The sequence below is a fragment of the Microcaecilia unicolor genome, chromosome 7, assembly GCF_901765095.1.
Source record: "Microcaecilia unicolor chromosome 7, aMicUni1.1, whole genome shotgun sequence".
Lineage (NCBI taxonomy): Eukaryota > Metazoa > Chordata > Amphibia > Gymnophiona > Siphonopidae > Microcaecilia > Microcaecilia unicolor.
Window position 1 is genome coordinate 95543404 of NC_044037.1, and position 16541 is coordinate 95559944.

A 16541-nucleotide genomic window follows, 5' to 3' on the forward strand; every position below is an offset into this window, starting at 1 on the left:
TCTGATAGCTGTTGGGATAAGGCAAAATTGAAAATTCTAACTAATATATCTAAAGGTTTGACATTATAGCAGATATGAGTGGAGAGGTACTGAGAAGCTGCAGAATGAATACACTTGTCAGTCAATAAGAGGAATGTGAACTGTATGTGGAAATGGATAGAGAGCCAATGAAATGACTAGAGGAGAAGGCTAAAATGAGTAATACTTTAAAAAATTAAAAACAAAAAGTAAAAAGAAAAACAATAATTTAAAAATAATAATTACAAAAACATCTCCTTGTTTTAATTAGCTCTACTGACACCTAGATTAGATATTTATTTATTTGAAAGCTTTTAAAGTCTGTAGACAGATAACAAGAGAACACTGAAGAATATCAAACAGGTACTAGGGCTGGGCAGCCAGAATATTTTTTGTTTCATGTTGTTTCTCGTGTCAATTACAGGAATCATTTTTTCTGAACATTTTGGTCATTTCCTATAATAGTGCATGCTCTTTAGAAATACTGCACACCATGTGTTAAGAGGGTGCACTATTCTCCTGATTGGGCCTGCATGTGCAAACAAAGTTTGCACATGTGCAATCGTTCATGCATGTGTTTTGGTTTCACTATTAGGAAACATTGTGGACTCTTTCTGAAATAATGCACCCTCTTTCCATATATGTTCTAATTCTATATATGGTGCTCAAATTGCATGTGCAAATTTGGATATACACCCAATTTGTGTGCAGCTTAATTGGAAAACAAGCCAATTAGCACCAGTTATGGGTAAGATATTCCACAAAGCTGATCTTGCAATTGAACAAGCATATGGTCTTGTTTCTGCACCAGTTTCATGCACTGCGTTCAATGGTGGTATAGCCAGGAGCTTTGTGAGGATCGTTCAGCACATCAACTGCATAGACATCATCACAAGTTATAAAATATGTTCAATAAAAAAATTTTATTTACCTTCAGGAAAATATTAATGTAATCCCTGTTAGGTAACAGTAGGAAATTTGATCATATAGTGCCCCATTTACAAAGCGGTAGTACCCGGCGGTAATCTTAGTGCTGGGTTAGCACTGGAGCCCTCACCGCCACCTCAATGAGTATCAGTAAGGGTTCTCTCCCCCCCCCCCCCCCCCCTCTAAAATGACTGCACAGCAAGTGCTTCACTTGCTGCACGGCCATTTCTTAAAAAAAGAAAGACATTTTACCTGCTGTGGTGAAAGGGGGCCTCGTGTGCATCAGAAACACACACCGATGCCAGCGCAGGCCCCCTTTTGCCACAGCTTTGTAAAAGAGGCCCATAATGCCTCTTTATTTGGAATGCCATTGGTTACTGAGGATATATATAGGATAAAAGGCATATTATACATTACAGCCAGAGTATCCACATTCATTAACAATTGCATATATTCCCTTGCAGGCTTTAAGATCTTTACAGGATCATAGCCAAGAAGTTCCTTCTTTACGAAGTGCAAGGTTAAACTTAACCAGGTCTCGAGCTTTCTTTTATTGAGCTCCTTCTCAATGGAATCAACTTCCAAATTTTGTTAGTCTAGAGGAAATTTTTAGAACTTTTAAAATCTTATTGAAGATGTTGTTTTTTTAAAGAGGCTTTTATTATAGATAGTAATTTTAATGAACGAGTACATTACTAATTCTGTGAAATATAAAACTTATGCACTTTATAATTTGAGTGAAAGTTGTCTGTATGAATGAATAGAGGTCTTTCCTATCACATTATAGTTATTTTTAGTTTTTTGATATATGTTTATTGTATTTAATTGTAAAACACTTTGGTCTGCTTAAGTTAAGTGGTACATTAAATTTTAAATAAATATAAACATAAACATTAGGTCCCACAGTTTCATAGCTGTATGTGACTTTGTGATCAAAATATAGACACGGAAAGATATACTTACTTTTCTGTAGTTAAGTTTGTTGCAAAGAATCTTTTCTTCTGATAGCAAAGACTTGGACCAGGCAGTTGTATTTAAGTGACTTCTGGGACCTATGAGACAAAAAGCCCTAAAGAATTTCTAAGCTTCAGGTGTGCAGCATAAACAAAAGTATAACAATTTAAAATGTTTATGATAACAGCAATGCACAAAGATGTATTTTGCTGACAGAGCGTGTAACTAAGTAGATAGACAAGTTAAAATTGGCAAGGGGGCTTAATGAGTTACTGAATGGCTGGAGAAATTATTAATGGACAGTGAAACTGAGGGGGGAAATTCATCAAGCAGCGTAAGGGCCTTAAGTTATGTTATTTGGGCCTAAATGTGATTTATATCGCTCTAATGCTGCTTGACCAAAAATACCACGGTGATTTTTGAATTGCCATGGATTAGGAAGTAATAAGATGTAAAATATGCAAATGCATATCATTACTAAGCAAATGCCCTAATGCAACTTGCAGTGAAACACCACAAGTGTGTTATGGCTCAAAAAGCATGGTAAAATAACCCTTCTGGTCATTTCATGAGGAAATCACCTCTTTCTTCACAACTAAAGCAGGGTAGAGGTCCCTGGTCACGGGGCTGGTAAGCAGCTGCAATAGCGTCTCTGGCCCTATACAAATCCACATTAGAAGCCCACATTTTTAAGGCTGCTGTTAACTCACCTGATTAATATCCATTTTGCTTTATTCTTTCCCATAATAAATTACCCTGACCCCCCCCCCCCCCTACACACACACACATACACAAAATCAATTTCTGATATATCCTGATTGTCTGCCTTGGATAGAAATGGTAAGTAGTAGAAGTAGTAGTAGATACTACCTTTCTTACAACGTAGGGTTCTCTAGCATTGACTGAGCTTAGTGAAAGGGGTCAGCTACCTCCAGGGCAACCTCTGGAGTATGCTTTAGATGTTAACAATTGTGTTTTTAGTAAATTTCTGCGACAAAGATATTGACTTTGGAGTTTTAAGTCTGAACAGTTGCTTCTGTTTCTTTTTTTTGTCATTTGAGTTCTCTTGAAAATTTGATCACAGTCTACAAGTGCAGTCAACTCCAGATGAAGGCTTGAAAGCCGAAACATGGCCTGTGTTGAGTGAATCTGTCTGGAACTGTGTCTCTGCACTCAATTTTGATCAAGACTAAATATACAGCTATCAATAAAGAAATTGTTTTTCACCACCTTGGATCATCTTGGCACTTTTCATTTCTATTCCTGAGGTTGGCGTACCCACTCACGCTATCAGGGGCATTTTCGAAAGAGAAGGGCACCCATCTTCCGACACAAATCGGGAGATGGGCGTCCTTCTCTCAGGGTCACCCAAATTGGCATAATCGAAAGCCGATTTTGGCATCCTCAACTGCTTTCCGTTGTGGGGATGACCAAAGTTCCCGAGGGCGTGTCGGCAGCGTACTGAAGGGGGGACGGGGCGTGGTTAACAGATGGGCATCCTCGGCCAATAATGGAAAAATGAAGGGCATCCATGATGAGCATTTGGCCGATTTTACTTGGTCCATTTTTTTCAGGACCAAGTCTCGAAAAGGTGCCCGAACTGACCAGATGACAACTGGAGGGAATCAGGGATGACCTCCCATTACTCCCCCAGTGGTCACCAACCCCCTCCCACACACACAAAAAATTAAAAAAACATTTTTTGACAGCCTCTATGCCAGCCTCAAATGTCATACCCAGCTCCATCACAGCAGTATGCAGGGCCCTGGAGCAGTTTTTAGTGGGTGCAGTGCACTTCAGGCAGGCGGACCCAGGCCCATCCTCCCCTACCTGTTACGCTTGTGGTGGTAAATGTGAGCCCTCCAAAACCCACCCGAAACCCACTGTACCCACATGTAGGTGCCCCCCTTCATCCCTAAGGGCTATGGTAGTTGTGTACTGTTGAGGGGAGTGGGTTTTGGGGGGCTCACCACCTAAGGTAAGGGAGCTATGTACCTGGGAGCCATTTCTGAAGTCCACTGCAGTGCCCCTAGGGTGCCCAGTTGGTGTCCTGGCATGTCAGGGGGACCAGTGGACTATGAATGCTGGCTCCTTCCATGATCAAATGCCTTGGATTTGTTCATTTTTGAGATGGGTGTCCTCAGTTTCCATTATCCCTGAAAACTGGGGATGACCATCTCTAAGGTCGACCTAAATGTTGAGATTTGGGCTTCCCCGACCGTATTATTGAAACAAAAGATGGACGTCCATCTTGTTTCAATAATACGAGTTGCCCCGCCCATTCACAGCGCCGACCTTAGAAATGGGCGCCCTAAGAGATGGTCATCTCCATTCGATTATGCCCCTCACTGTCAGACTTAAGCTACCCAGAAACTCTTCCATCTTCCCTTTCTTTTTTCACAGATTTATGGGGTTTAGAACACACAAAACCCTAGCATCTCTGGCTCTATATTCTTCAGCTCCTTCTCTAACAGAGCAGGGATAAGCCCTTTGGCCCTTAAAATTGTGGTAGTTGGTAGTCCTTCTGTGGGAAAATAATATCCCATGACTTCCACAATGTGTGATAGTGTATATATTCCTTTATTCTGTAACCATAGCACCTAAATATAAGTACCATTTGTGTTCTAAGATCATAGAATACTAGTACATGTGTATGCTCAGCGATATTCTAGAATGTGAGTGTCCACATTGCACGAACTCTGGAAAAACGTGAGCCCTTGGCCCATAGGCGCCGACTCCGTGGGTGCTGTGGGTGCTCGAGGAGCCCCAATATTTTTAGCACCGGAAGTTCCCTTCGTTCCAGCCCAGCCAGAATTTTAAAAGTCTCTCCAAGTTCCAGGGCTGTCGGGCCGTCCCTCCCTCCGATTCCAGGGCCGTCCAGCTGTCCCTCCCTCCCTCCGATTCCAGGGCCCGTCCTCCGCCCCTCCGAATTTTAAAAGCCCTCTTTTTACCTTGTTAGTGAAAAGCGTGCACTGCTGTAGGTTCGTTGCTTCAGCCTTCCTTTCTGTCTCTCGGCTCTGGTCCCGCCCTCATTTCCTGTTGAGGGCAGGACTAGAGCCGAGAGACAACAAGGAAAGCTGAAGCAAGGAACCTGCAGCAGTGCACGCTTTTCACTGAGGAGGTAAAAAGAGGGCTTTTCACCAGTGCCATTCTTTTTTATTTGCAGCCAGACTGCTTATATGATGGGATCAAGGAGTGCATGACCTGCATAATCACATTCAGTTCTTCAATCTGCTTCTCCAATGCTTAAAATGTAATTTTGTTTATGATTTTAGACCTATTATTGTTAGGAATTTAAACAAACTAAATTTCTACTGTAATGAAACCTGACATTGCAGGGCAATCCTCCCTTATTTTTCTTGCCCTATAAGTTAAGACATTTCTCTTCACAAATCTTAGTTTTAAAGTAGTGGTGTTTCCTGCTCTCTGCACACATGTAAGCTGGTTTGAGCCTGAAAATTCTCCATGAGCTGACTGCCTTTCATATGTATCTTTTAAGGGTAGGGGGGAAGAGGGGAGAAATGGTGGCTGCTATTTGTTTGAAAATACACATCGAAACCAATTTTAAAATATGTTAAAAAGCAGACTTTAAAAGAAAAACTTCTGTGCTTGAATAACTTTCAGGGAACATCTATTAAAATCTCAACTGCTCAAATTTTACAGTGCTTTAATAGTTCAATTTACTGAAATAGATGAAGGATATAGAAATGGTTATTAACAATTCTTCAACATGCGTCTTTTATTTCAATTATAATTCAAGTGTCCTGGAGATCATGTGTTAGCTAAAGCTTGTGTTTGGAAGATATATGTTATAATTTTCAAAAACGGGCCAGCCAGCTGTATTAGCATTGTTTCGGTGTGGGGGGTGGGGGGGCTATGAGCCCACTAATGGAGTTTACGACCTATTAAGTCGAAAGACCCACTCGAGATATTTGACTGGGAAAGTCCATCGTGAAAAGGACAACAAAACAGTCTCCTTTAAAAGGTTTTAAATGAGCAGCAAAATACTTGTTGTAGACGTATGTGAAAAGCGCGTTTTGGTTTTGAAAATAACTTTATTTTATGGTGTCCCATGATCGTGCTACAGCTCAAAAGCAGGCTTTGAATGTAAACATCTGTGAACTATGCCCAGTCTAATCCTCTGCAGTTTGAACACAGCAAGGACAGTCGAAGAGTTTGAGGGCTATACCTACACCATACCTTAATTTTAAAAAATCTGACATTTTACGGGATGAAGAACCCCGGGAGAGAAGAGGAACAGGGGAGGGATAGGAGATAGGTGGGGGAAAGGGGGGGGGGAAATGTTTCTAAAATTTGGCTAAAGTTTATTGCTAGATATGCATGATCTCGTTTAGGAATGTTGTTAAGGACTTTTGAGACATGTGACTCTGTACTTTATTTCCTAATAAAAATGATTTAAACATAAAATTCGGACAGAGGGAGGGGGGCCTTGGAACTCAGAGGGAGGGCCTGGAACTGAGAGGGGGGGCCTTGGAACTCGGAGGGAGGGGGGCCTTGGAACTCGGTGGGAGGGGGCCTTGGAACCTGGAGGGAGGGGGGCCTTGGAATTCGAAGGGAGGGAGGGAGGGAAAGAAGAGAAGGGAGGGGGGCCTGCAACTCGAAGGGAGAGAGGGAAAGGAGAGAGGGGAAGGAAGAGGGAGCCTGGAACTAGGAGGGAGGGCGGGAATGGAACTCTGAGGGAAGGAGTAGTAGGGAGGGGGAGAGAGAGAGGAGAGGGGGTCGGAGAGGAGAGGGGGAAGGGGAGAGGAGGGGGGAAGAGAAAGGTGAGGAGGGGGGAAGGAGGGGGCGGGGTGGGGAATGCACCACCTGTAAAAAAAAAAAATTCAGCACCCCCAATCATTTTGAAAAGTTGGCTCCTATGCCTTGGTCTACTGTCGTCGAGCGGCAGAAGGCGGCAACCCCCCCCCCCCCCCCAAGCAGGACTGGACAGGATTCAGGAACAAACTTGTCTTGGCTTGGCTGGAACCAAATGCTGCACCGGATTTGGCTTGGCTGGACTGGAACCAAATGCTGGAACGGACTTGGCTTGCCTGGAACAGGATTCAGGAAACTCAGACAGGATTCAGGATTTACAAACAAGCTTGGCAGGAACAAGATTCAGGATACTCAGGCAGGATCCAGGATTTATAAACAAGCTTGGCAGAAACAGGATTCAGGATACTCAGGCAGGATTCAGGATTTACAAACAAGCTTGGCAGGAACAGGAGCTGAAAGCAAATAGGGCAGAGACAAGCAGGAAGGGGACTGGAGCTGAAGAAAAACAGGGAGGACACAAGCAGGATACAAAGCTGACCCACACAGACAGACAACAGAACTAAGGCTAAAGGCAGAAGTGCACACAGGCATGCAAATTAAGAAAACAAGACACAGAAGTGCCCACAGGCACACAGACTAGAACAAGGCAAGAAATCTAACCAGAAGTGCCCATGGGCACACAGACTAGAATAAGGCAGAAGAGCTACACTGCACATGGACTAACCTGGGGACCTTTGGCATTGCAAAGGCCCTGAATGAAAGTGCATCACTTCCTTATAACCAGGACAAAGACAGGAAATACACTGAACCCAAAGTGAGGCTTGAAATACACAGGAAGTAGAAACCCTACACACTGAACACCAAAGTGAGGCTTGGAACACACAGGACAAACACAATAATGCAGATAGAAGCCAGCTCATTAGCTGACCAGCAGAAATAAGGTGAGTCAAAAGAGGGGTCACGGCCACAATCGTGACAGGATGTCATAGTTGGGATGGAGTTGGAAGGTTATAAAAGTGATAAAATTAGTGAGAACATGGTCTTTGGTTGCCTTCACCCCCAATAGGACCCACGAGAAGCGGAGATATCCTGATCATGCCCAATAACCTGAGGCTGAATCAAGGAGTAATTGCATTTAATAAAAGCAGTAATTGTGATGAGTTATCCAGGTGGGTAAAAATGGGTAACACCCCCGCCCCCCCATGGAGCAGAACAGGAAAAGCCTGTTCGGTGCCACAGGCAACAGCTCATGGAAGTGCACCTCTGGAAGAAGGGCAGGCAGGGAGTCCTGAGTGGGTCCATCAGCGGACTAAAAGCCCAGTGGGACCGCTTGCCACTGAAGAATTGGGAAGCCGCAGCCTTGGATGGTTCTGCCAGAACGATGGGAATTTGTTGGACTGCTGAATGCTATAAATATGTAATACCCTAGGATTTGAAAATAAACTATTAATTTTGTAGTTGGAACTTTACACCAAAAGTATTGGACTGATACTCACATGCACACACACACACACACACACACACACACACACACCCATAACCTCTTTCAGCAAAGTGAACTGTTAAAACTGAAAAGTATTATGTTTGGATTATCTGCCTGTTGCAGCATTCCAGTAAACCTGAGTTTTGTATTTAACGTAAAGCCTGAAGTTAAAGTGCAGTCAATTTACTCTAAGACTATTAAAGAATGTAAAAGTATGACTTAAAACCCTATGGCCTACCAGAATTATTCTGGCCCTGGCCTGAACCCAGCTCAGTGAACTAAAACATTTGTTTGTGGCCCTGGTTCAGGATAGAGTCAGGGCAGATCTGGGAGTTACCAAGGTGCCACCAATATTCAGCAGCAATCTTTACTATCTGGGTACTTCTGCTGAATATCAGTGACACCTGGGTTCTCCTAGCAGCCACCCCAGGTATTCACCGTTGATACCTAGCTAGGGGGCCAGCACTGGATATCCAGGTTTAATTTTAAAGAAACACTGACTGCCACTGGTTGAATTTTGCCCCTATCAATTTCAAGTTAGAGTTCAGAGGGAAAAGGACAACACCTTTAAAACTGCATGCAAACCAGAATATTTGTTGACTTAAACTTAGAGAGAAATCTTTCAAGCTACCTCATGCTGACATTAAAGATTCTACTGCACCCATCTATATTCTCTGCCATTGCTGTTCCTTCCTAATGCTCATTACACATTACCCAAGTCATCCACCACCCCCATTCTCCCACTGGTTTAAATCCTTTGTGCATTCTATATAGTTAGCTATTGGCCTCTGGCTCTAATGGATTCATATTCTCATTAAAGTTCATGTCTTATTCACAAGAGTGATTCTGCAATTCCTTACAATGATGATGAAATGTGATTGGTTACATTGATAATATTGACAGTCTTGAGAATGTCTTTCTACTAGTCTTCTTGCTGCCTTGCTTTCCAATCAGTGTCGTTGAGAGCAGATGCCAGTCTTCTTCCTGTGTCTGCTTTGCATCTTTCCTGGTGCAATAGGTGTTTATTCTACTGTTGAGTGTACTGCTTTACTACTTTAGTGAAGCCTTCGCGTATTCTTCTGAGTACGTAGAGGAATCACTGGCACACCTCCTAGCCCCTTGTAACCAAGTGCCCTCCACTGTAATGGACAGGATGTTCTTTCCAGTGTAACCTCTAAACTCCCCAAACCCAAGGGGCCTTTTTACAAGGGTGTGCTGAAAAATGTCTTTTTAAAATTTGTGAGGCAAAATGAAAATTGCCACGCGTCCATTTTGGTCTGAGACCTTACCGCCAGCCATTGACCTAGTGGTAAAGTCTCATACGGTAACCGGGTGGTAATGACCTACGCACATCAAATGCCACTTGGCACGTGCCCAATATGCGCATCCAAAAATAAAAAATAATTTTGGCCGCGTGTTAGCGGACACATGCCAAAAATGAAATTACCGCAAGAGCCACGCAGTAGCCAGGCGGTAACCCCATTTTGGCGCACGTTGGGCACACGCAGACCTTACACGGCTTAGTAAAAGGGCCTCCTAGTGTCCTTAAGATTACATTTCATGGATTAACAAATTTCATGCGCCCAAGTACCTATTTACTGCCTTTTTGAAGAAATTCAACCAAAGGTATTGCAAGAACAGTCTGGACATAGGTAATAGACAATTCTAGCAGAAAAAAATAATCAAACAGGAGTACATATTATGGCATAGTATGCCACTTACAATGTCAACACAACACACAATAAATCATCTTCAAAGACAGCATAGGGTGTTATACAGGTAGATAAGGCAGAATACAAGGGGACTAAATTAAAGAAATTAGTGCTCTGGTAGTAAGCCTAGTCCTCCCACCCCCCAAGAAACCAATGAATATACCAAAATAGTTTCAAAGTTCACTCAGAGGGGCATAATTGAAAGGGACGCCCAGGTTTTGCTGAGGACGTCCTCACAAAACGTCCCGGCGAAGGGGCGGGAAAACCCTTATTATCGAAACAAGATGGGCGTCCATCTTTCATTTTGATAATACGGTCGGGGATGCCCAAATCTTGACATTTAGGTCGTCCCTAGAGACGGTTGTCCCTAGACTTGTTCGTTTCTGATTTTCGGCGATAATGGAAACTAAAGACGCCCATCTCAGAAATGACCAAATGCAAGCCCTTTTGTTGTGGGAGGAGCCAGCATTCGTAGTGCACTGGTCCCCTTGACATGCCAGGACACCAACCGGGCACCCTAGGGGGCACTACAGTGGACTTCAGAAATTGCTCCTAGGTACATAGCTCCCTTAACGTGTGTGTTGAGACCCCTAACCCCCCCCAAACCCACTACCCCCAACTTTACACCACTACCATAGCCCTTATGGGTGAAGGGGGGCACCTAGATGTGGGTACAGTGGGTTTCTGGTGGGTTTTGGAGGGCTCACATTTACCACCACAAGTGTAACAGGTAGGGGGTGAGCCTGGGTCCACCTGCCTGAAGTGCACTGCACCCACTAAAACTGCTCCAGGTACCTGCATACTGCTACGATGGACCTGAGTATGACATTTGAGCCTGGCATAGAGGCTGGCACAAAATATTTTTAAAGTTGTTTTCTGAGCGTGGAAGGGGATTAGTGACCACTGGGGGAGTAAGGGGAGGTCATCCCCGATTCTCTCCAGTGGTCATCTGGTCAGTTCGGGCACCTTTTTGTGCCTTGGTCGTAAAAAATACTGGACCAGGTAAAGTCGTCCAAATGCTCGTCAGGGACACCCTTTTTATTCCATTATGGGTCGAGGACACCCATGTGTTAGGCACGCCCAAGTGCCGCCTTTGCTACGCCTCTGACACGCCCCCGGGAACTTTGGTCGTTCCCGCAACCAAAAGCAGTTGGGGACGCCCAAAATCGGCTTTCGATTATGCTGATTTAGGCGACCTTGTGAGAAGGACGCCCATCTTACGATTTGTGTCGAAAGATGGGCGTCCTTCTCTTTCGAAAATAAGCCTGCATAAGGCTTTATTTAATATATAGATAAAGAATCCAACAAATGAATAAATACAGGAATTGCACACAAGGGCCGCAGAACAGGAGATTTACTGTATTTTTGAAGCAAGTATAAGGGTAGGGGTAACATTTCTGTGTTACATGTTTATAAATGTGCATATTGTTTAAATTAATTTAGCTCTGTTTTGTTTTTTTACTTTTTGAAAAAAAGGTCATTTTCTGACATTTCTATTCTATTTTGGTAGAGGGAAAAGAGATCTAAGTGATTCATATGGATTTACTACTAGAGCAGTGTTTCCCAACTTCTTCAAGCCCAGTACCCTCCAAGTCAAACAAATTTTAACTGAATACCCCCAAGCTCTGAGCAGCAAAGATTTTGAAATGGACATTTTATTGCTAAACAATTAACTAACTAGACAACATACATAACAAATACAGGTCACTGCATCTGGCAAGAGACAGTTGGCATGATCAGTTATAGTTCACTCTCACACATACTGTCTCACCTCTTGACAGGGGTATGTTATTCTTATAAAATGAGTAAAAATGAATGATGAGTCTAAGATGGTGCCTATTTATAAAAACAGGAGAAAAGAAAATTGCTCGTAGTGACAACTCCAGTTTCATCTTTTCTCTAGGAAAATGAAACAAGAAATCTGATTGGTCACTATGGGCAAGTTCTTCACTTTTGTGAAGTACTTCCTTTATTTATTTATTTATTTATTTATTTAAATAGACCTCAATAAACCAAAGCACATTTCTATGAACTGAGCATGCGCGGGGTAAGGGGGGCTCTCAGCGTCAGCAGCTCTTAGCATGCCGCCACCTGCCCTGGGGTTAAGACAGCTCAGGGAGGCTCCAGAGAGGACTCTTTAGCTGACAGCTTGGGGATCTTCACTAGCTACACTGAAGATATGAACTGCTGCTGAATGTGCCTGAACTGAAACTGGTTGGGGCCATGTCCATCTGGACCCACCCATGGCTATGCCACAGCAGCTTTAGAGGTACCAAAGGACCTTTGCTATCTTGCTCTGGTTTCTATTCAGGCTATTATTGGCTGATGAATTCTTGTTGTTCTTTTTTTTTTTTTTTAATAGGGCCTTGCCTGGTGCCTCACTGTTCTTGCCCCTCGGATGTAGCTTCCCCTCCTCTAGGTAAATACATCTTCTTTTTCTAAATTTTCATATGTTTATACAACCTCGGAGTACATAAATATTTGTTCTTTGAAGCAGGAGTAAATTTGTGCAAGAGAATTTGTACATTACTGGGAAATCGTAATAGGAGCCTATTTTATAAAGGCACATGGGCTCCGATGTTGCTTTCATCAAATATACAATAAGCATCTTTTGTGACATCTCATATAGGCACCCTTTTATGAGCTTACCACTTGACTTACTGTTGAAATGCTGCAGACAAATGCCGTGTGCAGCATTTTATAGTTTTCCTGGTTGCTTTCCATAAAGTTCTTTTCAGCTCTTTATTTCTCAGACTATAAATCAAGGGGTTGAGAAGTGGAATTGCAGATATATACAGTACAGTAAGCAGTTTGTTAAGATCCATGGAATAAGCAGGCTTGGGTATCAAGTACACACCAAAAGAGGTCCCATAAAATAATAGAACGACTGTGAGGTGAGAGGAACAGGTAGAAAAGGCCTTTTGTCTACCCTGAGCAGAACAGATTTTCAAGATGGCAGAAATAATGTACACATATGATGTAATTGTTAGTATGAGTGGGATAAAACCTAAAATTCCACCTTCAATATAAGTTATGGTTTCAATGACAGAGGTCCCTGAACAAGACAGAGTCATCAATGCTGTGATGTCACAGAAGAAATGGTTAATTTCATTGGAGCTACAGAAAGATAATTGTGACATTAAAGTAACATGAGGAACTGGTTCTAGAAATCCAATCATCCAGGAAACAATGACTAGAATTATGCAGACCTTCCTGTTCACAATCATAACGTAATGCAAGGGATTGCAGATGGCAACATAGCGATCATAGGCCATGGCGGTGAGAAGGTAGAACTCAGCAGCCGTGCAGGCCAGAAACAGGTACATCTGCATCATACACTGCATGAAAGAGATGGTCTTATTCTGTGCTATGAGCACTGCTAACAATTTAGGCATTGTGACAGTCATGGAACAGATTTCTAGAAAGGACAAGTTGCTGAGAAAGAAGAACATGGGGCTATGCAGATGGGAATCAGAGCTAACTGTGACTACAATAAGAAGATTCCCTGTCAAGCACATCAGATAAATAATCAAAAACAGTAGAAAAAGGAGGGACTGCATCTCAGGAAGCTCAAAGAATCCCAGAATAATGAAGTCGGTAATCTTGGTATAATTCTTCTTTTCCATTTCACCCATTCTGATTAGCTGTGGAATAAAAAAAAAGGACAAAACAGAAAATTAAAATAAATGTATCTAAAGGCTTAGCGTTATCACATGACACCTATGTAGGAAGTCCAAAATGTTGCCAGCACCCGGAAAGATTATCCTGCATTTAGCTATTATAACCTTCCTGTATAGAAAACAAAATCACTACACATGTAACTTTATCTGTATTATGAAGAGGCATTTCTAAATATGAGTTTGCCTTAATGTGCATAATTTTGCATTTTCAACAGTACGGATTTATTTTAAATCACAAGAAGCCCAAATTTGTTTAAGTCAAGTACGTCTGGAAAGATGTCTAAGTCCTGTTCCCTAACATGTACCATGTATTTTACAAAGGGATTACTGAACATGAAGCCATTGTACAATATGTGTGTTTCCACCTCTTAAAGAATATGTACAGAAAAAGAAAAGATGGTAGTGAAAATTACCTGTTCAATATTCAACATATAATAGTCGCAGGTGTTTAAAGCACAGACTGTTGATGGCTAAATTAGACCTGGATTTTCAGTGGTCTGGGCACCAGCTTTGAATATCTGATTATGATGGACATATGCTGGCCATCTGCACTTATATGGGTTCTGTCTGAAAATTGGCTGGGACCCGGATGAGATGGTTTCAATCCAACTTCCCCCTCCCTTGCATTTCCTCTCACCCCAATTCCAACCTTCACCCAATCCAATCTCACCATCTAATCAACCTAAATTTGGTGTACCCCCTCCCATTTCAATCCCATTCTTTGCTCCTATCCCAACCATCCAGTCCCTCCTCCCTTCTGATCCCCCTCCCCTGATTCAGTGCTGGATTCTGCATTTTGATTCCATCTCCAGTTTTGATCCCTTCAATTCTAAGGTCCTCCCCTCTATATCCAAGCCCAGATCTTCCTCCCCCACCCCTCTCCATTACTGCCTTGTCAGTTCCGGGTTTCAAACTGGTGGCACAATTTTGCTGTTATATAGAAGGAGGACCCCCTAGCAGTACCACTGCAACACTAACATTAGGAGTCATCACCTCCAATTTGAAACCTGGAGCTATTGATGAAGGATCAGAAAGGTGACCATTCCAGCTGCATCCTTCCAAACACCAGGGATCACCTCCAGATAAGTTCTAGGGGTGCCTAGGGGTCTGGGAGATGATGGAAGGGGGACATGGGCTTAGATGGAGAGAGGTATCTGAGAAGGGGGATCTCGAGGATCAGAACCATCAGTGGGATAAGAATAGGAGGATTGGATGAGTGGGAGCGGAAAAGGAAATGGATGTTGGGGATTGTAACTAGGGAGGTTGGAATGGCTGCAGATGAACTGGCAGGGGGATTGATGAGGGAAATGAAACTTGGGGGATCGGAAGAAGGAGACGGATTTAGCATTCGGAGCTGAGGTGGTGTTGGTACTGGTGGTATTGGTGGCAACCTGGAAGCTATGCAAAGGCTGGCACCTTCATAGCTAGCAACCAAAGATAGGATAGCCTTTTATGTGGTCCTATCTGGCCACTTAGATAAGTGAGCACTGGAACTGAATAAGGCCTGTGCCCCCATAAGTGCTGGCTCATCCATTACTCCACCTTCAGACCACCCTTTACTGACCACTTGGATTGACTGGTTAGAACCAATATTCAGCAGAACTGTCCAGTTAAATGCCACTGAATATCGGCGGTGGGCCTGCTAAATATCAATCCCTACATATGTAAGTAGCAGAAATTACAGTTCTGACAGGTATAGATGGCTTTTTAGTCTAGCACCACATATGAGTGCAATTTGTGCAGTGTCAGGAGGAAACTGCCTATAGGTGACAGCTAAATTGTGTAGAATGCAGCATATCATATACAATGTCACACATCTTTGGATGAACTGTATAGAAGCTCTCCATCCTATCAGTGTTGCTACGGTTCCCTAGTGTTTGGTTATGTGTTACCAGTGTCAGTTGAGATCCTTCAGTGAAAAGAGCAATGATAAGGTGTTTTATATGTTTGGGAAGTACTGAGAAGCCATCCCTAGTGGTCTGGATACTCTCAGATTTCATATGTATTCCTGACTGGGATAAAACATTGGCATCATGACAGGAGCCTGGGAAGCTTGAGAAAATATCAGTTATTTATTTATCTATTTTAGGTCATTTATACCCCGCCTTTTGCTGCAGTTTTGCAGCCTCAAAGCGGCTTACAATGAACTATTAAATAAATACAATACAGTGCACAGTGAAATCAGTTACAGTTACATCACATTAGGAAGAGCGAAAGAACAGGGTAAGAAGGGAAAGGGAAATGTAAGAGAGACTAAGATGGACAGCAGAAATCCAGGTGAGCCAAGAGGAATGATGAAGATCCAGGCAAAACAGAGTGCTCGAACAGGTCCGGCAAGGCGATCCTCAAACGGGAACTGCAGCAGTGCCCAGATAGCACAGATGAGGCACTGAGGAAACAGCAGCAGCATGCGCCAACGATCACCAGAGTTAAAGGTGCAGGATCCAAGATGGTGGTTCAAACGGACCTCCTCCGCAGCTCCAATCGTCGGGGTCCTCCAAGCCAAGGGTCTCCGCCATTGCTCCTCCATCAGAACGGCAGAAGAAGAAGAGCCGGCGGTGTCAGCAGGGGAACAACTCCAACACAACGGCCAGATCACCTGGGCCAGGACAGCAAAGGCAGCAGGCTCCCCGATGGGAAGGATGAAGAATGGGGGAGAGGCAGCCGCAGCAGACAGACAGCAAACTACGGTGCCCCCGGCCAGAACAGGCTCAGGCCCGGTGAGGAGCAGGTGATCGACGGCCAAACGCCGACGGATTTCCCGAGGGATCTCTCGAGCAGAGGGACAGGCCACACGAGCAGGGACAGCGCGATTGGGCTGACAGCCGTCCCACCGACACGCAGGAAATGAGCTATGCTGGCCAGAGCTCCCCCATGATTTTCCACTCCAAAACTGGCGACTTTTGGCTTAAATTGTAGATCACCTACATATTCAAGGTGATTCAATAGCTATATGTGTGCAGTCAGTTGTCCCAAGAGATAAAAGAAAAT

General features: G+C 43.4%; 1 protein-coding gene across 1 annotated transcript; it reads right to left on the reverse strand.

The window, feature by feature from the left end:
• Nucleotides 1-12527: 12527 nt before the first annotated feature.
• LOC115475045 (olfactory receptor 1G1-like) lies at nucleotides 12528-13505 on the reverse strand. Its single transcript, XM_030210782.1, has one exon. It carries the CDS (start codon nucleotides 13503-13505, stop codon nucleotides 12528-12530), a length of 978 nt encoding a protein of 325 aa, XP_030066642.1.
• Between the last annotated feature and the right edge of the window lie 3036 nt (nucleotides 13506-16541).

What these genes read in the sequence shown, in the direction of transcription:
- LOC115475045 (XM_030210782.1), bottom strand. Translation starts at nt 13,505, where the DNA reads ATGGGTGAAATGGAAAAGAAGAATTATACCAAGATTACCGACTTCATT.